The sequence below is a fragment of the Oncorhynchus keta genome, chromosome 28, assembly GCF_023373465.1.
Source record: "Oncorhynchus keta strain PuntledgeMale-10-30-2019 chromosome 28, Oket_V2, whole genome shotgun sequence".
Lineage (NCBI taxonomy): Eukaryota > Metazoa > Chordata > Actinopteri > Salmoniformes > Salmonidae > Oncorhynchus > Oncorhynchus keta.
This window is the reverse complement of record NC_068448.1, coordinates 5,300,192-5,326,736: the sequence shown is the minus strand read 5'-3', so window position 1 is coordinate 5,326,736 and position 26,545 is coordinate 5,300,192. Positions and strand designations below refer to the sequence as shown.

Here is a 26,545-nt window from a genome sequence, read left to right as displayed (position 1 = left end):
TCTGGGACAGTAGTGGTACAGTTTGGGACAGTAATGGTGCAGTCTGGGACAGTAATGGTGCAGTCTGGGACAGTAATGGTGCAGTCTGGGACAGTAGTGCTGCAGTCTGGGACAGTAATGGTGCAGTCTGGGACAGTTATGGTGCAGTCTGGGACAGTAATGGTGCAGTCTGGGACAGTAGTGGTGCAGTCTGGGACAGTAATGGTACAGTCTGGGACAGTAATGGTGCAGTCTGGGACAGTAATGGTGCAGTCTGGGACAGTAGTGGTACAGTCTGGGACAGTAATGGTGCAGTCTGGGACAGTAATGGTGCAGTCTGGGACAGTAATGGTGCAGTCTGGGACAGTAATGGTGCAGTCTGGGACAGTAATGGTGCAGTCTGGGACAGTAATGGTGCAGTCTGGGACAGTTATGGTGCAGTCTGGGACAGTAATGGTGCAGTCTGGGACAGTAATGGTGCAGACAGTAATGGTGCAGTCTGGGACAGTAATGGTGCAGTCTGGGACAGTAGTGGTGCAGTCTGGGACAGTAGTGGTGCAGTCTGGGACAGTAATGGTGGAGTCTGGGACAGCAATGGTGCAGACAGTAGTGGTGCAGTCTGGGACAGTAATGGTGCAGTCTGGGACAGTAATGGTGCAGTCTGGGACAGTAATGGTGCAGACAGTAATGGTGCAGTCTGGGACAGTAATGGTGCAGTCTGGGACGGTAGTGGTGCAGTCTGGGACAGTAATGGTGCAGTCTGGGACAGTAGTGGTGCAGTCTGGGACGGTAATGGTGCAGTCTGGGACAGTAATGGTGCAGTCTGGGACAGTAGTGGTGCAGTCTGGGACGGTAGTGGTGCAGTCTGGGACGGTAATGGTGCAGTCTGGGACAGTTATGGTGCAGTCTGGGACAGTAATGGTGCAGTCTGGGACAGTAATGGTGCAGTCTGGGACAGTAGTGGTGCAGTCTGGGACAGTTATGGTGCAGTCTGGGACAGTAATGGTGCAGTCTGGGACAGTAATGGTGCAGTCTGGGACAGCAATGGTGCAGACAGTAATGGTGCAGTCTGGGACAGTTATGGTGCAGTCTGGGACAGCAATGGTGCAGTCTGGGACAGTAGTGGTGCAGTCTGGGACAGTAATGGTGCAGTCTGGGACAGTAATGGTGCAGACAGTAATGGTGCAGTCTGGGACAGTAATGGTGCAGTCTGGGACAGTAGTGGTGCAGTCTGGGACAGTAATGGTGCAGTCTGGGACAGTAATGGTGCAGTCTGGGACAGTAATGGTGCAGTCTGGGACAGCAATGGTGCAGACAGTAATGGTGCAGTCTGGGACAGTAGTGGTGCAGTCTGGGACAGTAGTGGTGCAGTCTGGGACAGTAATGGTGCAGTCTGGGACAGCAATGGTGCAGTCTGGGACAGTAGTGGTGCAGTCTGGGACAGTAGTGGTACAGTTTGGGACAGTAATGGTGCAGTCTGGGACAGTAATGGTGCAGTCTGGGACAGTAATGGTGCAGTCTGGGACAGTAGTGGTGCAGTCTGGGACAGTAATGGTGCAGTCTGGGACAGTTATGGTGCAGTCTGGGACAGTAATGGTGCAGTCTGGGACAGTAGTGGTGCAGTCTGGGACAGTAATGGTACAGTCTGGGACAGTAATGGTGCAGTCTGGGACAGTAATGGTGCAGTCTGGGACAGTAGTGGTACAGTCTGGGACAGTAATGGTGCAGTCTGGGACAGTAATGGTGCAGTCTGGGACAGTAATGGTGCAGTCTGGGACAGTAATGGTGCAGTCTGGGACAGTAATGGTGCAGTCTGGGACAGTAATGGTGCAGTCTGGGACAGTTATGGTGCAGTCTGGGACAGTAATGGTGCAGTCTGGGACAGTAATGGTGCAGACAGTAATGGTGCAGTCTGGGACAGTAATGGTGCAGTCTGGGACAGTAGTGGTGCAGTCTGGGACAGTAGTGGTGCAGTCTGGGACAGTAATGGTGGAGTCTGGGACAGCAATGGTGCAGACAGTAGTGGTGCAGTCTGGGACAGTAATGGTGGAGTCTGGGACAGTAATGGTGCAGACAGTAATGGTGCAGTCTGGGACAGTAGTGGTGCAGTCTGGGACAGTAATGGTGCAGTCTGGGGAGTAATGGTGCAGTCTGGGACAGTAATGGTGCAGTCTGGGACAGTAGTGGTGCAGTCTGGGACAGTAGTGGTGCAGTCTGGGACAGTAATGGTGCAGTCTGGGACAGTAGTGGTGCAGTCTGGGACAGTAATGGTGCAGTCTGGGACAGTAGTGGTGCAGTCTGGGACAGTAGTGGTGCAGTCTGGGACAGTAGTGGTGCAGTCTGGAACAGTAATGGTGCAGTCTGGGACAGTAGTGGTGCAGTCTGGGACAGTAGTGGTGCAGTCTGGGACAGTAGTGGTGCAGTCTGGGACAGTAGTGGTGCAGTCTGAGACAGTAGTGGTGCAGTCTGGGACAGTAGCGGTGCAGTCTGGGACGGTAATGGAGCAGGACATCCTTATGCAGTCCCAGCAGGACTTTTACGGGATCAAAGAGAAGGAACAGCAGGAAAAGCTCTCTGTGATGACTCCCCCATCCTGAGTAAGTCACCCCCAGTACTGAACACACCAACAGCACCCCCCAGTACTGAACACACCAACAGCAACCCCCCAGTACTGAACACACCAACAGCACCCCCAGTACTGAACACACCAACAGCACCCCCCAGTACTGAACACACCAACAGCACCCCCAGTACTGAACACACCAACAGCACCCCCCAGTACTGAACACACCAACAGCACCCCCCAGTACCCCCAGTACTGAACACACCAACAGCACCCCCCCAGTACTGAGCACACCAACAGCACCCCCCCAGTACTGAACACACCAACAGCACCCCCAGTACTGAACACACCAACAGCACCCCCCAGTACTGAACACACCAACAGCACCCCCAGTACTGAACACACCCAGGTCCCATAACAGCACTGATCCTCCATCACGGAGAGGGATAAATTCACAGAGCTGGAGAGAGACATGGTGGAGCTCAGAGAGCTAGTCCACACCATCCAGACAGAACCAACACCCCTCCAACAAGACCCGGAGGGCAGAAGGTGGAGATGGACGGCTGTCTGAGAGAGCTGGCTGCTCTACGGACTGAGGTGAGAGAACTTAAGGGGCACACATAACAGATCCCCTGTCAGCTCCCCCACACATCCACTGAGGACACACACAAGCCAGAGATTGTGCTCCTCATTGACTCAAATGGCAAATACATTCAAGAGGATAGACTATTTCCCAAACACAAAGTGGCTAAACTCTGGTGCCCAAACACTAGACATACCCTGGAGCGTGTTGTCATGGGACAGACTAGGGTCCCCCAGCCACATCATAATTCACACAGGCACAAATGACCTAAGGGCCCAGCAGGAAAGGGTGGCCACAGCTACCATGAAAATACTTTCACCCTGCCACCACACAGCAGGAGAATGCAAACATTTCCCGTGACTGTGTCCCAAAACCTAATGTCTACCTGGTCCACCACTCCAGCCTGGCCTTGAACAGCCTTTACAACCAGGTCCACCTCTCCAAGGCAGCAACCCCAACTTTTGCCAGGTCCCTGAAGGACATCACCCTCAACCATAGGCCCAGCACCTCACACAGGAGCAACAGAGCAACAGACTCCCCGCCCAGACCAGCGAGACATCCTCCCAGACCTCCTCTTGAAGGACCTGCACTGAGAGAACCCACGCCAAGAGGACCTACACCCAGACCACAGCATCACCAGCCACACACATGGGAACAAACAGCTACCTGGAGGTGACAGCATTCCCTCCCCCATATGCCCTCCTTGACACAAATACAACAACATAACCAAAAAAAATGGTTCACAACTCCTGCAGCTCTGTCGCATGATGGGGTGTTTACATAGTCAATGGTAGGCTTTGAGGGGGACTCCTATGGTAGGTACACCAAAGTGCAGCTCCAGCTCATCTCTTGACAGTAGTACCGTAGATTACTTTATCACTGACCTCAACCCAGAGTCTCTCAGAGTGTTCACAGTCAGCACTGACACCCCTATCAGATGACAGCAAAATCACAGTCTACTGTACTTGAACAGAGCAATACTCAGTCAGCTCGCTGGTCACCGAAGCAGCACCCACCTGTAGCATGCGCTCCAGCAGGTATATCTCTCTGGTCAGCCCCAAAAACAATTCTTCCTTTGGCCGCCTCTCCTTCCAGTTCTCTGCTGCCAATGACTGGAACGAACTACAAAAATCTCTGAAACTGGAAACACTTATCTCCCTCACTAGCTTTATGCACCAGCTGTCAGAGCAGCTCACAGATTACTGCACCTGTACATAGCCCATCTATAATTTATCCCAAACAGCTACCTCTTCCCCTACTGTATTTATTTATTTATTTTGCTCCTTTGCACCCCATTATTTATTTCTCTACTTTGCACATTCTTCCACTGCAAATCAACCATTCCAGTGTTTTACTTGCTATATTATATTTACTTCGCCACCATGGCCTTTATGTTGCCTTTACCCCCCTTATCTCACCTCATTTGTTCACATTGTATATAGACTTATTTTTCTACCGTATTGACTGTATAATTGACTGTATGTTTGTTTTACTCCATGTGTAACTCTGTGTTGTTGTTGTATGGGTTGAACTGCTATGCTTTATCTTGGCCAGGTCGCAATTGTAAATGAGAACTTGTTCTCAACTAGCCTACCTGGTTAAATAAAGGTGTTCTCAACTAGCCTACCTGGTTAAATAAAGGTGTTCTCAACTGGCCTACCTGGTTAAATAAAGGTGTTCTCAACTAGCCTACCTGGTTAAATAAAGGTGTTCTCAACTAGCCTACCTGGTTAAATAAAGGTGTTCTCAACTGGCCTACCTGGTTAAATAAAGGTGTTCTCAACTGGCCTACCTGGTTAAATAAAGGTGTTCTCAACTAGCCTACCTGGTTAAATAAAGGTGTTCTCAACTAGCCTACCTGGTTAAATAAAGGTGTTCTCAACTAGCCTACCTGGTTAAATAAAGGTGTTCTCAACTAGCCTACCTGGTTAAATAAAGGTGTTCTCAACTAGCCTACCTGGTTAAATAAAGGTGTTCTCAACTAGACTACCAGGTTAAATAAAGGTGTTCTCAACTAGACTACCAGGTTAAATAAAGGTGTTCTCAACTAGCCTACCTGGTTAAATAAAGGTGTTCTCAACTAGCCTACCTGGTTAAATAAAGGTGTTCTCAACTAGCCTACCTAGTTAAATAAAGGTGTTCTCAACTAGCCTACCTGGTTAAATAAAGGTGTTCTCAACTAGCCTACCTAGTTAAATAAAGGTGTTCTCAACTAGCCTACCAGGTTAAATAAAGATGTTCTCAACTAGCCTACCTGGTTAAATAAAGGTGTTCTCAACTAGCCTACCTGGTTAAATAAAGGTGTTCTCAACTAGCCTACCTGGTTAAATAAAGGTGTTCTCAACTAGCCTACCTGGTTAAATAAAGGTGTTCTCAACTAGCCTACCTGGTTAAATAAAGGTGTTCTCAACTGGCCTACCTGGTTAAATAAAGGTGTTCTCAACTAGCCTACCTGGTTAAATAAAGGTGTTCTCAACTAGCCTACCTAGTTAAATAAAGGTGTTCTCAACTAGCCTACCTGGTTAAATAAAGGTGTTCTCAACTAGCCTACCTGGTTAAATAAAGGTGTTCTCAACTAGCCTACCAGGTTAAATAAAGGTGTTCTCAACTGGCCTACCTGGTTAAATAAAGGTGTTTTCAACTAGCCTACCTGGTTAAATAAAGGTGTTCTCAACTAGCCTACCTGGTTAAATAAAGGTGTTCTCAACTGGCCTACCTGGTTAAATAAAGGTGTTCTCAACTAGCCTACCTGGTTAAATAAAGGTGTTCTCAACTAGCCTACCTGGTTAAATAAAGGTGTTCTCAACTAGCCTACCTGGTTAAATAAAGGTGTTCTCAACTAGCCTACCTGGTTAAATAAAGGTGTTCTCAACTAGCCTACCTGGTTAAATAAAGGTGTTCTCAACTAGCCTACCTGGTTAAATAAAGGTGTTCTCAACTAGCCTACCTGGTTAAATAAAGGTGTTCTCAACTAGCCTACCTGGTTAAATAAAGGTGTTAACTAGCCTACCTGGTTAAATAAAGGTGAAATACCATTTTAAAATGAGGCATCAAAGCCAAAGGAACTGAGTAATATTAAGAAATGCTATAGATGGAAGGAATGTAGTGTGGAAACCTATCAACAACAAAAAAAACAATTAGGTAACAAAAAATTCAATCCCTTTTAGACAATTTCCTGGACAAAATGTTTCACTGTAATAGTGGCAGTAGAAAACCTAAACAATATATTACAATTTCTCAGCTTTCCTATCAAATCTAAACCATTTTCAAGCAGACAACCTAAGACAATGAATAACAATGACAAATGGTTTGATGAAGAATGCAAAAACTTAAGATTTTTACACACACACACAATACAAATGTAATTCTGCAACATTGTTTAGTTTTACAATATGACACGTCCAATCAGATAATACAGATCTCCTTCTGACGGGAGCTTGATTGACCGCTAAACGCAGATTTGTTCCGCAGTTATTGCAGATAGTTCGCTGTCATTTAACTCATGTAGGCTTGCTGTCGGAGTAAAAATCATGGACAAGTTTTTAAAACGAGCAGCTCTCCTCTTCATCTACTGCTGCTTTCAATGTCAACAACAAGACAACCCCGGTCCCTGTTAAGAGAAAATACCACCCCGACTTCACCAAATAAGGTTTTTATGTAGGGTGCGTTCGTCAATTCGCTCTGGTTATCTACTCAGATTTCAGACCACTCTCGTCAGCGCAGAATAACTGATGGATTTACGAACCCATATACAGAAGACAAGACACGGTGATTAGACCGTAGTGCATCCTATGCAACGAGCTGTTAGCTAACGAGAGCGTGAAACCCCCCTCCAAAATGAAATGTCATCTGGGAACCAAGCATCCAAGCCACAAAGATAAAACAGCTCACTTAAAAAAAAGAAAAGAAGGCAATGTCAATATCTGGAGGCCTCACAATATTAATTAATCGCGGTACGCATGGTACACGAAAAGGCATTTTGCGCATCATACATTGTGGCCCAGCGCATTGCTTAGGGCAAAAAAGCCCAACACCAGCGCAGAGGATCTCCTACTCCCTGCTGCGATTGATATGTACACTGAAATCTTGGGAGAGAGTCAGCCGCCAACAAACTATGCCCCTATCCAATGACACCGCGAGGAGGAGAATCCGGGACATGTCCGAGGACATAACGCGCCAGACATCAGAGAGCATTAGTGAAAATGGACATCGCATCCATCCTACAGGGTCTATGTCAGACACTCTGCAGAGCCTGTCTTTAACACAATGGATATGTACCTGGGCTCCGTGGGACTGGCCTGGGACGGGTGCGTCGGTGTGACCACTGATGGGCCAGCTGTCATGACGGGAACGCAGTCCGGGGTAGTAATGCGGATCCTGGAGAGAGAACCGAGTGTCGACTGCTTCCGACACAGGGAGGCATTGGCAGCGTAGGACATGGTGCCTGAGCTCCTCTCCACTTTCCAGGATGTGATCAGGTGTGTCAACTATATCAAAAAGAGTTCCACAAAAGCAGGTCCCTTCTGTAGGGATGTGGGGTAACGAGCACGTGCTTTATTATGCAGAAGTCCGCTGGCTTTCCAGGGGTAAAGTGTTCGGTCACATTTATGAGCTTGGAGCGGAGATTGCTGCGTTTCTGTCGGAAAACAAGTCATCTCTGCGCGAACATTTCGATTGTGAGGAATGGTTCAAGCAAATTGCCTACCTGGCGGACTGAGCATGCACTGCGTAATGGGAGAGTATCCTGCTCTCCTCTGTCATGCAGTCAGAACTACCTATATGTGTGAAAGTGGCTTCTCGCAATAGCCGTTAAAAACTAAAAGCGGAAAACAAACTGGATAGCTAGCATGACTTTCGAGTTGCCTTGTCAACCAAACTCAATAAACACCCCCAGCTTTCCCACGGATAGGACACACACACACACACACACACACACACACACACACACACACACACACACACACACACCACACACACACACACACACACACACACACACACACACACACACACACACACACCACACACACACACACACACACACACACACACACACACACACACACGCACACACACACACTATATATATAAATAAACAGGTTAATGACTTATTGTTCCCTATGTTAATTATTATTATTAATTCATTCTGACATTCATATTAATAATATTCATATTATTTTATTGAACTGGTTAAAAACGTTTTTCAAGGTTGTGAAACTATTGACATGATAATTAATGATCAAGAATTCCTAATGAATTTTAAACACTGGGGTGTGTTCCTGTTAACATTATTGGACTGGTGTGGGTTCCTGTTAACAGTATTGGACTGGTGTATGTTCCTGTTAACAGTATTGGACTGGGGTGTGTTCCTGTTAACAGTATTGGACTGGTGTGTGTTCCTGTTAACAGTATTGGACTGGTGTATGTCCCTGTTAACAGTAATAATTAATAATAATATTGGACTGGTGTGTGTTCCTGTTAACAGTATTGGACTGGGGTGTGTTCCTGTTAACAGTATTGGACTGGTGTGTGTTCCTGTTAACAGTATTGGACTGGGGTGTGTTCCTGTTAACAGTATTGGACTGGGGTGTGTTCCTGTTAACAGTATTGGACTGGGGTGTGTTCCTGTTAACAGTATTGGACTGGTGTGTGTTCCTGTTAACAGTATTGGACTGTGTGTTCCTGTTAACAGTATTGGACTGGAACTATTGGACTGGTGTGTGTTCCTGTTAACATTATTGGACTGGTGTGTGTCCCTGTTAACATTATTGGACTGGTGTGTGTTCCTGTTAACAGTATTGGACTGGGGTGTGTTCCTGTTAACAGTATTGGACTGGTTAACAGTATTGGACTGTGTGTGTTCCTGTTAACAGTATTGGACTGGTGTGTGTTCCTGTTAACAGTATTGGACTGTTAACAGTATTGGACTGGTGTGTGTTCCTGTTAACAGTATTGGACTGGGGTGTGTTCCTGTTAACAGTATTGGACTGGGGTGTGTTCCTGTTAACATTATTGGACTGGTGTGTGTTCCTGTTAACAGTATTGGACTGGTGTGTGTTCCTGTTAACATTATTGGACTGGCGTGTGTTCCTGTTCATTAACATTATTGGACTGGTTTTGATGTCATGTCGTCACGATCGTCGTATGGAATGGACCAAGGTGCAGCGTGGTATGCGTACATTCTCTTTTAATGAATAAAACACTGAACAAAAAACAACTAAATCAACGAACGAAACGGGAAGCCATACAAATAGTGCTGACAGGCAACTAAACATAGACAAGATCCCACAAACACACATGAAGAAATGGCTACCTAAATATGATCCCCAATCAGAGACAACGATAAACAGCTGCCTCTGATTGGGAACCATATCAGGCCAATACCTAGATGACCCACCCTAGTCGCACCCTTACCTGACCAACATAGAGATACAAATTCACCTAGATAACCCACCCAAGTCACCATCACACCCCAACCAACACAGAGAAAGTTTCCGGACTGTGGACCGTCGTTGGAGGTTCCGGACTGTGGACCGTCGTTGGAGGTTCCGGGCTGTGGACCGTCGTTGGAGGTTCCGGGCTGTGGACCGTTGTTGGAGGTTCCGGGCTGTGGACCGTTGTTGGAGGTTCCGGGCTGTGGACCGTCGTTGGAGGTTCCGGATTGTGGACCGTCGTTGGAGGTTCCGGGCTGTGGACTGTCGTTGGAGGTTCCGGACTGTGGACCGTCGTTGTAGGTTCCGGACTGTGGACCGTCGTTGGAGGTTCCGGACTGTGGACTGTCGTTGGAGGTTCTGGACTGTGGACCGTCGTTGGAGGTTCCGGGCTGTGGACCGTCGTTGGAGGTTCCGGACTGTGGACTGTCGTTGGAGGTTCCGGACTGTGGACTGTCGTTGGAGGTTCTGGACTGTGAACCGTCGTTGGAGGTTCTGGACTGTGAACCGTCTTTGGAGGTTCTGGACTGTGAACCGTCGTTGGAGGTTCCGGACTGTGGACCATCGTTGGAGGTTCCGGGCTGTGGACCGTCGTTGGAGGTTCCGGACTGTGGACTGTCGTTGGAGGTTCCGGACTGTGGACTGTCGTTGGAGGTTCCGGACTGTGGACTGTCGTTGGAGGTTCTGGACTGTGAACCGTCGTAGGAGGTTCTGGACTGTGAACCGTCATTGGAGGTTCTGGACTGTGGACTGTCGTTGGAGGTTCTGGACTGTGGACTGTCGTTGGAGGTTCCGGACTGTGGACTGTCGTTGGAGGTTCCGGACTGTGGACTGTCGTTGGAGGTTCTGGACTGTGAACCGTCGTAGGAGGTTCTGGACTGTGAACCGTCGTTGGAGGTTCTGGACTGTGAACCGTCGTTGGAGGTTCCGGACTGTGGACCGTCGTTGGAGGTTCCGGACTGTGGACTGTCGTTGGAGGTTCCGGACTGTGGACTGTCGTTGGAGGTTCCGGACTGTGGACTGTCGTTGGAGGTTCTGGACTGTGAACCGTCGTAGGAGGTTCTGGACTGTGAACCGTCGTTGGAGGTTCTGGACTGTGGACTGTCGTTGGAGGTTCTGGACTGTGGACTGTCGTTGGAGGTTCTGGACTGTGGATCATCGTTGGAGGTGGGAATACTTTTCATCGGTTACAGCTCAGTGTTCAACACCATAGCTCAGTGTTCAACACCATAGTGCCCTCAAAGCCGCCCCCAGGTGGTAAGGGTAGGTAGCAACACATCCACCACGCTGACCCTCAACATGGGGGCCCCTCAGGGGTGCGTGCTTTGTCCCCTCCTGTACTTCCTGTTCACCCATGACTGCATGGCCAGGCACGACTCCAACACCACCATTAAGTTTGCTGCCGACATAAGCCTATAGGGAGGAGGTCGGAGACCTGGCAGTGTGGTCTCTGACCAGGACAACCACCTCTCCATCAACGTCAGCAAGAAAATGGAGCTGATCGTGGACAACAGGAAACTGAGGGCCGAGCCACGCCCCCATTCACATCTTCAGGGGGAGTAGTGGAGCGGGTCGAGAGCTTCAAGTTCCTCGGTTTCCACATCACAAAGGAATTAACACACACACCAAGACAATCATGAAGAGGGTACGACAACGTCGCTTCCCCCCTCAGGAGGCTGAAACGATTTGGCATGGGCCCTCTAATCTTCAAAAAGTTCTACAGCTGCACCATCGAACGCATCTTGACTGGCTGCATCACCACTTGGTATAGCAACTGCTTGGCACCCGACCGCAAGGCGCTACAGAGGGTAGCACGTATGGCCCGGTACGTCAGTGGTACAGAGCTCCCTACCATCCAGGACCTCTATACCAGGCGGTGTCAGAGGAAGGCCCTTAAAAAAATATGTTTTACCCCCTTTTTCTCCCCAATTTCATGGTATCCAATTGTTAGTAGCTACTATCTTGTCTCATCGCTACAGCTCCCATACGGGCTCAGGAGAGAGTCATGCATCCTCCGATACACAACCCAACCAAGCCACACTGCTTCTTAACACAGCGTGCATCCAACCCGAAAGCCAGCCGCACCAATGTGTCGGAGGAAACACCGTGCATCTGGCAACCTTGGTTAGCGCGCACTGCGCCCGGCCTGCCACAGGAGTTGCTGGTGCGCGATGAGACAAGGATATCCCTACCGGCCAAACCCTTCCTAACCCGGACGACGCTAGGCCAATTGTGCTACGCCCCACGGACCTCCCGGTCGCGGCCGGTTCCCGACAGAGCCTGGGCGCGAACCCAGAGTCTCTGGTGGCACAGCGCCCTTAACCACTGCGCCACCCGGGAGGCGGCCCTAAACATTGTCAAAGACTCCAGCCACCCTAGTCATAGACTGTTAACTCTGCTTCTTGTTTATTTAGAGAGAGAGAGAGAGAGAGAGAGAGAGAGAGAGAGAGAGAGAGAGAGAGAGAGAGAGAGAGAGAGAGAGAGAGAGAGAGAGAGGATTTCCAAACCTTCCATAACAAAGCCATCACCTACAGAGAGATGAACCTGAAGAAGAGTCCCCTAAGCAAGCTGGTCCTGGGGCTCTGTTCACAAACACACCCCACAGAGCCCCAGGAGAGCTAGCCAGCCAGCCAGCCTCACACATCCCCCTCCTGCACACACAGATGCCTACTCACCCTGTAGTGGCAGGACGTGGTTGGCATGTATCATGATGCTGAGTTGTAGCACCAGCTGAGGAGCGCTCTTCAGGAAGGCCTCCAGCAGCCTCAGCATGGTGATGTCAGCACACTCACACATCAACCTCCAGTGGAAGTGACCGCGGTTGCCGTGCCAACTGCTCTGGGCGCCCAGGTAGAGGGCATGGACATACCTGTAGAGGAGGAAGGGGGATGAGTGTCAGTTGATCAGTCTGTCAATCAGTCAGTCGAGCAGGTCGATCGATTAATCAGTCAACTAACCGATCAGCCAACCGACTAATCAATCACAAATGTATTTACATAGAGCATTTAACAAAACAGTTGTCACAAAGTGCTTTACATTAACCCTGCCTAGTCCCAGACTGGTTCAGGGCCTAGTCCCAGACAGGTTCAGGGCCTAGTCCCAGACAGGTTCAGGGCCTAGTCCCAGACAGGTTCAGTGCCTAGTCCCAGACAGGTTCAGGGCTTAGTCCCAGAAAGGTTCAGGGCCTAGTCCCAGACAGATTCAGGGCCTAGTCCCAGACAGGTTCAGGGCTTAGTCCCAGAAAGGTACAGGGCCTAGTCCCAGACAGGTTCAGGGCCTAGTCCCAGACAGGTTCAGGGCCTAGTCCCAGACAGGTACAGGGCCTAGTCCCAGACAGGTGCAGGGCCTAGACAGGTTCAGGGCCTAGTCCCAGACAAGTTCAGTGCCTAGTCCCAGACAGGTGCAGGGCCTAGACAGGTTTAGGGCCTAGTCCCAGACAGGTTCAGGGCCTAGTCCCAGAAAGGTTCAGGGCCTAGTCCCAGACAGGTTCAGGGCCTAGTCCCAGACAGGTTCAGGGCCTAGTCCCAGACAGGTTCAGGGCCTAGTCCCAGACAGGTACAGGGCCTAGTCCCAGACAGGTGCAGGGCCTAGACAGGTTCAGGGCCTAGTCCCAGACAGGTTCAGGGCCTAGTCCCAGACAGGTGCAGGGCCTAGTCCCAGACAGGTGCAGGGCCTAGTCCCAGACAGGTTCAGTGCCTAGTCCCAGACAGGTTCAGTGCCTAGTCCCAGACAGGTTCAGGGCCTAGTCGCAGACAGGTTCAGGGCCTAGTCCCAGACAGGTTCAGGGCCTAGTCCCAGACAGGTGCAGGGCCTAGACAGGTTCAGGGCCTAGTCCCAGACAGGTTCAGGGCCTAGTCCCAGACAGATTCAGGGCCTAGTCCCAGACAGGTTCAGGGCCTAGTCCCAGACAGGTTCAGGGCCTAGTCCCAGACAGGTGCAGGGCCTAGTCCCAGACAGGTTCAGGGCCTAGTCCCAGACAGGTACAGGGCCTAGTCCCAGACAGGTGCAGGGCCTAGACAGGTTCAGGGCCTAGTCCCAGACAGGTTCAGGGCCTAGTCCCAGACAGGTTCAGGGCCTAGTCCCAGACAGATTCAGGGCCTAGTCCCAGACAGGTTCAGGGCCTAGTCCCAGACAGGTTCAGGGCCTAGTCCCAGACAGGTTCAGGGCCTAGTCCCAGACAGGTTCAGGGCCTAGTCCCAGACAGATTCAGGGCCTAGTCCCAGACAGGTTCAGGGCCTAGTCCCAGACAGATTCAGGGCCTAGTCCCAGACAGGTTCAGGGCCTAGTCCCAGACAGGTTCAGGGCCTAGTCCCAGACAGGTTCAGGGCCTAGTCCCAGACAGATTCAGGGCCTAGTCCCAGACAGGTTCAGGGCCTAGTCCCAGACAGATTCAGGGCCTAGTCCCAGACAGGTTCAGGGCCTAGTCCCAGACAGATTCAGGGCCTAGTCCCAGACAGGTTCAGGGCTTAGTCCCAGAAAGGTACAGGGCCTAGTCCCAGACAGGTTCAGGGCCTAGTCCCAGACAGGTTCAGGGCCTAGTCCCAGACAGGTACAGGGCCTAGTCCCAGACAGGTGCAGGGCCTAGACAGGTTCAGGGCCTAGTCCCAGACAAGTTCAGTGCCTAGTCCCAGACAGGTGCAGGGCCTAGACAGGTTTAGGGCCTAGTCCCAGACAGGTTCAGGGCCTAGTCCCAGAAAGGTTCAGGGCCTAGTCCCAGACAGGTTCAGGGCCTAGTCCCAGACAGGTTCAGGGCCTAGTCCCAGACAGGTACAGGGCCTAGTCCCAGACAGGTGCAGGGCCTAGACAGGTTCAGGGCCTAGTCCCAGACAGGTTCAGGGCCTAGTCCCAGACAGGTGCAGGGCCTAGTCCCAGACAGGTGCAGGGCCTAGTCCCAGACAGGTTCAGTGCCTAGTCCCAGACAGGTTCAGTGCCTAGTCCCAGACAGGTTCAGGGCCTAGTCCCAGACAGGTTCAGGGCCTAGTCCCAGACAGGTTCAGGGCCTAGTCCCAGACAGGTGCAGGGCCTAGACAGGTTCAGGGCCTAGTCCCAGACAGGTTCAGGGCCTAGTCCCAGACAGATTCAGGGCCTAGTCCCAGACAGGTTCAGGGCCTAGTCCCAGACAGGTTCAGGGCCTAGTCCCAGACAGGTGCAGGGCCTAGTCCCAGACAGGTTCAGGGCCTAGTCCCAGACAGGTACAGGGCCTAGTCCCAGACAGGTGCAGGGCCTAGACAGGTTCAGGGCCTAGTCCCAGACAGGTTCAGGGCCTAGTCCCAGACAGGTTCAGGGCCTAGTCCCAGACAGATTCAGGGCCTAGTCCCAGACAGGTTCAGGGCCTAGTCCCAGACAGGTTCAGGGCCTAGTCCCAGACAGGTTCAGGGCCTAGTCCCAGACAGGTTCAGGGCCTAGTCCCAGACAGATTCAGGGCCTAGTCCCAGACAGGTTCAGGGCCTAGTCCCAGACAGATTCAGGGCCTAGTCCCAGACAGGTTCAGGGCCTAGTCCCAGACAGGTTCAGGGCCTAGTCCCAGACAGGTTCAGGGCCTAGTCCCAGACAGATTCAGGGCCTAGTCCCAGACAGGTTCAGGGCCTAGTCCCAGACAGATTCAGGGCCTAGTCCCAGACAGGTTCAGGGCCTAGTCCCAGACAGATTCAGGGCCTAGTCCCAGACAGGTTCAGGGCCTAGTCCCAGACAGATTCAGGGCCTAGTTCCAGACAGGTTCCAGCCTACAGACAAACAGACCAACCACTCCACAGTCAGCATGCAGCCAGGCAGGAAACTCACATGGTCACACAGAGGAAATCTACACCACTGCAAATAATGTGCCTTTCTTCCTCTTACTTGCCTGTCTTTACTACACAGCAGCCACTCTCTCTCTCTCTCTCTCTCTCTCTCTCTCTCTCTCTCTCTCTCTCTCTCTCTATCTCCCCCCTCTCTCTCTCTCTCTCTCAATTCAATTCAATTCAATTCAAGGGCTTTATTGGCATGGGAAACATGTGTTAACATTGCTCTCTCTCTCTCTCTCTCTCTCTCTCTCTCTCTCTCTCTCTCTCTCTCTCTCTCTCTCTCTCTCTCTCTCTCTCTCTCTCTCTCTCTATCTCCCCCCTCTCAATTCAATTCAATTCAATTCAATTCAATTCAAGGGCTTTATTGGCATGAGAAACATGTGTTAACATTGCCAAAGCAAGCGAGGTAGACAACATACAAAGTGAATATATAAATCTCTCTCTCTCTCTCTCTCTCTCTCTCTCTTTACTGTTAATTTCTATTTTTTATTTCACCTTTATTTCACCTATTTTTTAACACACACACACACACACGGAGGACATACACAAGACACCGATTGTGCTCCTTATGGACTCAAACAGGAAGTATATATACAAGAGAATTTAACTTTTTAACCACAGTGTGTCTAAACTCTGGTGTCCAAACATCCAGCGCGACCAAGACCTTCAGTCTGAGGACCAACTAGGGTCACACAGCCCCATGATAACACACACAGCCTCATGATAACACACCCAGCCCCATGATAATACACACAGCCCCATGATAACACATGATAATACACACAGCCCCATGATAACACACACAGCCCCATGATAACACACACAGCCCCATGATAATACACACAGCCCCATGATAATACACACAGCCCCATGATAATACACCCAGCCCCATGATAATACACCCAGCCCCATGATAATACACCCAGCCCCATGATAATACACCCAGCCCCATGATAATACACCCAGCCCCATGATAACACACACCCAACTACCTGAGGGCACAGCAGGAAAGGGTGGCCACAGCACTGAAGGGAGTGATTGAAATAGCTTCTTCTACTTTACCCCAACGCACAAGTGGTTATCTCCACCCTGCTACCATGGAAACACTTCCACCCTGCTACCATACAAGTGGTTATCTCCACCCTGCTAACATGCAAGTGGTTATCTCCACCCTGCTACCATACAAGTGGTTATCTCCACCCTGCTACCATACTAGTGGTTGTCTCCACCCTGCTACCATACAAGTGGTTGTCTCCACCCTGCTAACATACTAGTGGTTGTCTCCACCCTGCTAACATACTAGTGGTTGTCTCCACCCTGCTACCATACAAGTGGTTGTCTCCACCCTGCTACCATACAAGTGGTTGTCTCCACCCTGCTAACATACTAGTGGTTGTCTCCACCCTGTTACCATACAAGTGGTTGTCTCCACCCTGCTACCATACTAGTGGTTGTCTCCACCCTGCTACCATACAAGTGGTTATCTCCACCCTGCTACCATACTAGTGGTTGTCTCCACCCTGCTACCATACAAGTGGTTGTCTCCACCCTGCTACCATACAAGTGGTTATCTCCACCCTGCTACCATACTAGTGGTTATCTCCACCCTGCTACCATACAAGTGGTTGTCTCCACCCTGCTACCATACAAGTGGTTGTCTCCACCCTGCTACCATACAAGTGGTTGTCTCCACCCTGCTAACATACTAGTGGTTGTCTCCACCCTGCTACCATACAAGTGGTTATCTCCACCCTGCTACCATACTAGTGGTTGTCTCCACCCTGCTACCATACAAGTGGTTGTCTCCACCCTGCTACCATACTAGTGGTTGTCTCCACCCTGCTAACATACTAGTGGTTGTCTCCACCCTGCTAACATACTAGTGGTTGTCTCCACCCTGCTAACATACTAGCGGGTAAACACAAGTATTTCCCATGACTGTGCCGCCAAAACCAAATGTCAACCTGACCCGCAACTCCACCCTGGACTTGAACAGCCTTTTACGACCAGGTCCACCTCTACAAGCAGCAGTGGCCACCAGTCAGTAGACTACATTATACGAGTCTACATTACACCGAGGAGTCAGTAGTCTACATTATACTGAGGAGTCAGTAGTCTACATTACACTAAGGAGTCAGCAGTCTACATTATACTGAGGAGTCAGTAGTCTACATTACACCGAGGAGTCAGTAGTCTACATTATACTGAGGAGTCAGCAGTCTACATTACACTGAGGAGTAAGTAGTCTACATCGTACAGAGGAGTCAGTTAGTCTACATTACACTGAGGAGTAAGTAGTTTACATCGTACAGAGGAGTCAGTTAGTCTACATTACACTGAGGAGTCAGCAGTCTACATTATACTGAGGAGTCAGTAGTCTACATTATACTGAGGAGTCAGCAGTCTACATCGTACAGAGGAGTCAGTAGTCTACATTACACTGAGGAGTCAATAGTCTACATTATACTAGTCTACATTACACTGAGGAGTCAGCAGTCTACATTACACTGAGGAGTCAGTAGTCTACATTGTACTGAGGAGTCAGTAGTCTATATTACACTGAGGAGTCAGTAGTCTACATTATACTGAGGAGTCAGCAGTCTACATTACACTGAGGAGTCAGTAGTCTACATTGTACTGAGGAGTCAGTAGTCTACATTACACTGAGGAGTCAGTAGTCTACATTACACTGAGGAGTCAGTAGTCTACATTATACTGAGGAGTCAGTAGTCTACATTACACTGAGGAGTCAGTAGTCTACATTACACTGAGGAGTCAGTAGTCTACATTACACTGAGGAGTCAGTAGTCTACATTATACTGAGGAGTCAGTAGTCTACATTACACTGAGGAGTCAGTAGTCTACATTACACTGAGGAGTCAGTAGTCTACATTACACTGAGGAGTCAGTAGTCTACATTACACTGAGGAGTCAGTAGTCTACATTACACTGAGGAGTCAGTAGTCTACATTACACTGAGGAGTCAGTAGTCTACATTACACTGAGGAGTCAGTAGTCTACATTACACTGAGGAGTCAGTAGTCTACATTACACTGAGGAGTCAGTAGTCTACATTACACTGAGGAGTCAGTAGTCTACATTACACTGAGGAGTCAGTAGTCTACATTACACTGAGGAGTCAGTAGTCTACATTACACTGAGGAGTCAGTAGTCTACATTACACTTAGGAGTCAGTAGTCTACATTACACTGAGGAGTCAGCAGTCTACATTACACTGAGGAGTCAGTAGTCTACATTATACTGAGGAGTTAGCAGTCTACATTATACTGAGGAGTCAGTAGTCTACATTATACTGAGGAGTCAGTAGTCTATATTACACTGAGGAGTCAGTAGTCTACATTACACTGAGGAGTCAGTAGTCTACATTACACTGAGGAGTTAGTAGTCTACATTACACTGAGGAGTCAGTAGTCTACATTACACTGAGGAGTCAGTAGTCTACATTACACTGAGGAGTCAGTAGTCTACATTATACTGAGGAGTCAGTAGTCTACATTACACTGAGGAGTCAGTAGTCTACATTACACTGAGGAGTCAGTAGTCTACATTATACTGAGGAGTCAGTAGTCTATATTACACTGAGGAGTCAGTAGTCTACATTACACTGAGGAGTCAGTAGTCTACATTACACTGAGGAGTCAGTAGTCTACATTACACTGAGGAGTCAGTAGTCTACATTACACTGAGGAGTCAGTAGTCTACATTATACTGAGGAGTCAGTAGTCTATATTACACTGAGGAGTCAGTAGTCTACATTACACTGAGGAGTCAGTAGTCTACATTACACTGAGGAGTCAGTAGTCTACATTACACTGAGGAGTCAGTAGTCTACATTACACTGAGGAGTCAGTAGTCTACATTACACTGAGGAGTCAGTAGTCTACATTATACTGAGGAGTCAGTAGTCTATATTACACTGAGGAGTCAGTAGTCTACATTACACTGAGGAGTCAGCAGTCTACATTATACTGAGGAGTCAGTAGTCTATATTACACTGAGGAGTCAGTAGTCTACATTGTACTGAGGAGTCAGTAGTCTACATTGTACTGAGGAGTCAGTAGTCTACATTGTACTGAGGAGTCAGTAGTCTACATTATACTAGTCTACATTACACTGAGGAGTCAGTAGTCTACATTACACTGAGGAGTCAGTAGTCTACATTGTACTGAGGAGTCAGTAGTCTACATTGTACTGAGGAGTCAGCAGTCTACATTACACTGAGGAGTCAGTAGTCTACATTACACTGAGGAGTCAGTAGTCTACATTACACTGAGGAGTCAGTAGTCTACATTGTACTGAGGAGTCAGTAGTCTACATTGTACTGAGGAGTCAGTAGTCTACATTGTACTGAGGAGTCAGTAGTCTACATTACACTGAGGAGTCAGTAGTCTACATTACACTGAGGAGTCAGTAGTCTACATTACACTGAGGAGTCAGTAGTCTACATTATACTGAGGAGTCAGTAGTCTATATTACACTGAGGAGTCAGTAGTCTACATTACACTGAGGAGTCAGTAGTCTACATTACACTGAGGAGTCAGTAGTCTACATTACACTGAGGAGTCAGTAGTCTACATTACACTGAGGAGTCAGTAGTCTACATTACACTGAGGAGTCAGTAGTCTACATTATACTGAGGAGTCAGTAGTCTATATTACACTGAGGAGTCAGTAGTCTACATTACACTGAGGAGTCAGCAGTCTACATTATACTGAGGAGTCAGTAGTCTATATTACACTGAGGAGTCAGTAGTCTACATTGTACTGAGGAGTCAGTAGTCTACATTGTACTGAGGAGTCAGTAGTCTACATTGTACTGAGGAGTCAGTAGTCTACATTATACTAGTCTACATTACACTGAGGAGTCAGTAGTCTACATTACACTGAGGAGTCAGTAGTCTACATTGTACTGAGGAGTCAGTAGTCTACATTGTACTGAGGAGTCAGCAGTCTACATTACACTGAGGAGTCAGTAGTCTACATTGAGGAGTCAGTAGTCTACATGAGGAGTCAGTAGTCTACATTGTACTGAGGAGTCAGTAGTCTACATTGTACTGAGGAGTCAGTAGTCTACATTGTACTGAGGAGTCAGTAGTCTACATTGTACTGAGGAGTCAGTAGTCTACATTATACTGAGGAGTCAGTAGTCTACATTACACTGAGGAGTCAGTAGTCTACATTGTACTGAGGAGTCAGTAGTCTACATTACACTGAGGAGTCAGTAGTCTACATTACACTGAGGAGTCAGTAGTCTACATTGTACTGAGGAGTCAGTAGTCTACATTATACTGAGGAGTCAGTAGTCTACATTACACTGAGGAGTCAGTAGTCTACATTGTACTGAGGAGGAAGTGCACACGTAGAAAAGCTCTTTTGATTTGCTCTCTCGTCTCTTTGTGTCAGTCGGCCAGTCTCACATTGTCCTCCGTCTCCACTGAGGATCATTCTATGCATCAGCAGGTTCAAGTTAATGGAATGGTATTGGTGTGAGCCGTGAGGCGTTCTGAACTTGGCCGACTGGCTCGTCACGTGAATCAATGGCTGGTGTTCTGAAGAGAGGAGAGGAGACCTCCGTTACAGAAAGGGGATTTGTTCTCTCCACATGATCTAGCACCACGCAGGATCACGTGCTTCAGCCATGGATGAGAGACCTTCCTCAGAAACTGGTTCTAACAAAAATGATTTGAGAGAGAGAGAGAGAGAGAGAGAGAGAGAGAGAGAGAGAGAGAGAGAGAGAGAGAGAGAGAGAGAGAGAGAGAGAGAGACAGACAGACAGACAGACAGACAGACAGACAGACAGACAGACAGACAGACAGACAGACAGACAGACAGACAGACAGACAGACAGACAGACAGACAGACAGACAGACAGACAGACAGACAGACAGAGAGAGACACAGACAGACAGACAGACAGACAGACAGACAGACAGACAGACAGACAGACAGACAGACAGACAGACAGACAGAGACAATGAATGAGTGAGTACCCAGTAGCTGTCTGTCTGGCTGGTACTGTTTGGAGCTGTCAGGCTGCGGATGATTGACAAGACGGAGTATCCAAGAATCCTCTCCCTAATGTGGACCTGTCAGTCTGTCACCCTCGAAGCTGAGCCACGTACATAACAGCCTGCCGGGAGCTCCCACTGCTACCGCTCAGGACACCACTCTCCATGCCCGTAGATCCAACCGCTCTCAGTACTACACAGCTAAAAAATGATCTCGCAATTTTACAGCTTATAAATGTAGCTCAACATGATCCACCTCTCTTTGCTACATCAATTGACCCATACCCTAACCTTAACCAAACTGACAGTGATATACAGTGGGGCAAAAAAGTATTTAGTCAGCCACCAATTGTGCAAGTTCTCCCACTTAAAAAGATGAGAGAGGGCCTGTAATTTTCATCATAGGCTCACTTCAACTATGACAGACAAAATGAGAAAAAAAATCCAGAAAATCACATTGTAGGATTTTTTATGAATTTATTTGCAAATTATGGTGTAAAATAAGTATTTGCATGAAGCTCCCAGACATGATTGTATCGAGGCACAGATCTGGGGTACCAAAAGGCACCTAAAGGACTCAGACCATGAGAGGCTGAGTCCTTTGGCCTGATATACACTACGCTCCACTATAACACCAATTACTCTCAATACTTCAACCCCCAATACTACATCTCCCTCTGACAAAAAACTGTATAATACCAGGTATTACACACACACACACACACACACACACACACACACACACACACACACACACACACACACACACACACACACACACACACACACACACACACACACACACACACACACACACACACACACACACACACACACACACAGGACAGATACCAGGTATCACACAGACACAGGACAGATACCAGGTATCACACAGACACAGGACAGATACCAGGTATCACACAGACACAGGACAGATACCAGGTATCACACAGACACAGGACAGATACCAGGTATCAGGTAGACACAGGACAGATACCAGGTATCACACAGACACAGGACAGATACCAGGTATCACACAGACACAGGACAGATACCAGGTATCACACAGACACAGGACAGATACCAGGTATCAGGTAGACACAGGACAGATACCAGGTATCACACAGACACAGGACAGATACCAGGTATCACACAGACACAGGACAGATACCAGGTATCAGGTAGACACAGGACAGATACCAGGTATCACACAGACACAGGACAGATACCAGGTAGCAGGTAGACACAGGACAGATACCAGGTATCACACAGACACAGGACAGATACCAGGTATCACACAGACACAGGACAGATACCAGGTATCACACAGGCACAGGGCAGATACCAGGTATCAGGTAGACACAGGACAGATACCAGGTATCAGGTAGACACAGGACAGATACCAGGTATCAGGTAGACACAGGACAGATACCAGGTATCAGGTAGACACAGGACAGATACCAGGTATCACACAGACACAGGACAGATACCAGGTATCAGGTAGACACAGGACAGATACCAGGTATCAGGTAGACACAGGACAGATACCAGGTATCAGGTAGACACAGGACAGATACCAGGTATCAGGTAGACACAGGACAGATACCAGGTATCAGGTAGACACAGGACAGATACCAGGTATCAGGTAGACACAGGACAGATACCAGGTATCACACAGACACAGGACAGATACCAGGTATCAGGTAGACACAGGACAGATACCAGGTATCACACAGACACAGGACAGATACCAGGTATCAGGTAGACACAGGACAGATACCAGGTATCAGGTAGACACAGGACAGATACCAGGTATCACACAGACACAGGACAGATACCAGGTATCAGGTAGACACAGGGCAGATACCAGGTATCAGGTAGACACAGGACAGATACCAGGTATCACACAGACACAGGACAGATACCAGGTATCAGGTAGACACAGGACAGATACCAGGTATCACACAGACACAGGACAGATACCAGGTATCAGGTAGACACAGGACAGGTATCAGGTAGACACAGGACAGATACCAGGTATCAGGTAGAAACAGGACAGATACCAGGTATCAGGTAGACACAGGGCAGGTTGTAGGGCCCCGGGGAGCAGCAGCCATCCTCTCTGCAGACGTACAGAAGACAGGGGATGAGAACATGCAGGTGGCAGCCGGCTCGGATGAGGATGAGGATGAGGGACGAGTGACGACACTGTTCTCTGACTTTCTCTACTGCTGTCTCTCTCTTCTGTCCCTCTCCTTCTATCCCTTCCTTTCCCTGTCCTCCTCTACCCCTCTCTCTCCCTATCCGTGCTCAAGCCACCTCTCCCTCTACCCCTCTCTCTCCCTATCCGTGCTCAAGCCACCTCTCCCTCTACCCCTCTCTCTCCCTATCCGTGCTCAAGCCACCTCTCCCTCTACCCCTCTCTCTCCCTATCTGTGCTCAAGCCACCTCTCCCTCTACCCCTCTCTCTCCCTATCCGTGCTCAAGCCACCTCTCCCTCTACCCCTCTCTCTCCCTATCCGTGCTCAAGCCACCTCTCCCTCTACCCCTCTGTCTCCCTATCCGTGCTCAAGCCACCTCTTCCCCCCCTCTCTATCATTTCTCAAGCTACCTCTCCCTCTACCCCTCTCTCTCCCTATCCGTGCTCAAGCCACCTCTTCCCCCTCTCTATCATTTCTCAAGCTACCTCTCCCTCTACCCCTCTCTCTCCCTATCCGTGCTCATGCCACCTCTCCCTCTACCCCTCTCTCTCCCTATCCGTGCTCAAGCCACCTCTCCCCCTCTATAATTTCTCAAGCTACCTCTCCCTCTACCCCTCTCTCTCCCTATCCGTGCTCAAGCCACCTCTTCCCCCTCCCCCCCTCTCTATCATTTCTCAAGCTACCTCTCCCTCTACCCCTCTCTCTCCCTATCCTTGCTCAAGCCACCTCTCCCTCTACTCCTCTCTCTCCCTATCCGTGCTCAAGCCACCTCTCCCCCTCTCTATCATTTCTCAAGCTACCTCTCCCTCTACCCCTCTCTCTCCCTATCTGTGCTTAAGCCACCTCTCCCACCTCTCTCTCTATATCATTTCTCAAGCTACCTCTCCCTTCACTCCTCTCTCTCCCTATCCTTGCTCAAGCCACCCCCCCATCTCTCAATCGTTTCTCAATCTACCTCTCCCTCTGTCCCTCTCTCTCCTTATCCGTGCTCAAGCCACCTCTCCCCCTCTCTATCATTTCTCAATCTACCTCTCCCTCTGTCCCTCTCTCTCTCTATCTTTCTTTGGTGATTTGATGAGGGAGTGACGGTATGTCAGTGTTTGTTTAAAATTAACATTTATACTCATTAGGCCTGAATGATGATGATTGCATTGTCAGAAAGAGAGAGATGACCGAGTTCTGAGAGAGGGAATAAGAGAGGGAGAGAAGAGGAGAGGAGGGGATGGAGATAAAGAGAGAGGGAAAGAGCGAGAGGGAGAGGAAGCGACATAGAGAGAGAGAGAGAGCGATCGAGAGGGGGAGCTATGAACACATGAAACTCTATTCCTCATCAGGTAACTGAACAAGCAGCAGAATCAGATTTTTTAAAACTGCTAAAAAGGGGACTGTGAGGAGCCACACACAAACGCTAGCACACACACTCGACACAAATATTGTTGTATGGTGGTAGTATACATGTTGTATTGTAGATATGTAGTGGTGTAATAATGTTTTATGATGTGCTGTTTTATCTTGTGTTTTATATGTAATGTAACTGCCTTAATGTGTTTGGACCCCAGGAAGAGGAGCTGCTGACTTGGCAGGAACTAATGGGGATCCATAATAAACCCCAGGAAGAGTAGCTGCTGCCTTGGCAGGAACTAATGGGGATCCATAATAAACCCCAGGAAGAGTAGCTGCTGCCTTGGCAGGAACTAATGGGGATCCATAATAAACCCCAGGAAGAGTAGCTGCTGCCTTGGCAGGAACTAATGGGGATCCATAATAAACCCCAGGAAGAGTAGCTGCTGCCTTGGCAGGAACTAATGGGGATCCATAATAAACCCCAGGAAGAGTAGCTGCTGCCTTGGCAGGAACCAATGGGGATCCATAATAAACCCCAGGAAGAGTAGCTGCTGCCTTGGCAGGAACTAATGGGGATCCATAATAAACCCCAGGAAGAGTAGCTGCTGCCTTGGCAGGAACTAATGGGGATCCATAATAAACCCCAGGAAGAGTAGCTGCAGCCTTGGCAGGAACCAATGGGGATCCATAATAAACCCCAGGAAGAGTAGCTGCAGCCTTGGCAGGAACTAATGGGGATCCATAATAAACCCCAGGAAGAGTAGCTGCAGCCTTGACAGGAACCAATGGGGATCCATAATAAACCCCAGGAAGAGTAGCTGCTGCCTTGGCAGGAACCAATGGGGATCCATAATAAATCACAGGAAGAGTAGCTGCTGCCTTGGCAGGAACTAATGGGGATCCATAATACTTAATAACCCCAGGAAGAGTAGCTGCTGCCTTGGCAGGAACTAATGGGGATCCATAATCCTTAATAAACCCCAGGAAGAGTAGCTGCTGCTTTGGCAGGAACTAATGGAGATCCATAATAAACCCCAGGAAGAGTAGCTGCTGCCTTGGCAGGAACCAATGGGGATCCATAATAAATGCAAATACAAATCTGCATCTGGAAATATCAGGAGCTAGAGAAGGAGATGAAAACTGACCTACCTAGCATTCTAAACCAAAGGACACAGCCGTGTCAGATGAATGATATATTGGATGGTCTGAACCAACAGCCGTGTCAGATGAATGCTATTCTGGATGGTCTGAACCAACAGCCGTGTCAGATGAATGCTATTCTGGATGGTCTGAACCAACAGCCGTGTCAGATGAATGCTATACTGGATGGTCTGAACCAACAGCCGTGTCAGATGAATGCTATTCTGGATGGTCTGAACCAACAGCCGTGTCAGATGAATGCTATACTGGATGGACTGAACCAACCGCCGTGGCAGATGAATGCTATATTGGATGGTCTGAACCAACAGCCGTGTCAGATGAATGCTATACTGGATGGTCTGAACCAACCGCCGTGGCAGTTGAATGCTATACTGGATGGTCTGAACCAACAGCCGTGTCAGATGAATGCTATTCTGGATGGTCTGAACCAACCGCCGTGGCAGTTGAATGATATATTGGATGGTCTGAACCAT

General features: G+C 49.0%; 1 protein-coding gene across 1 annotated transcript in view; it reads right to left on the bottom strand.

The window, feature by feature from the left end:
* xkr7b (XK, Kell blood group complex subunit-related family, member 7b) overlaps nt 1-26,545 on the bottom strand; it is a 161,381-nt gene that overhangs the window by 14,680 nt on the left and 120,156 nt on the right. Inside the window, exon 2 of the mRNA XM_052484504.1 lies at nt 12,232-12,425. Within this exon, the coding sequence (XP_052340464.1) occupies nt 12,232-12,425 (194 nt within the window). The remainder of the gene's footprint in view (nt 1-12,231; nt 12,426-26,545) is intronic.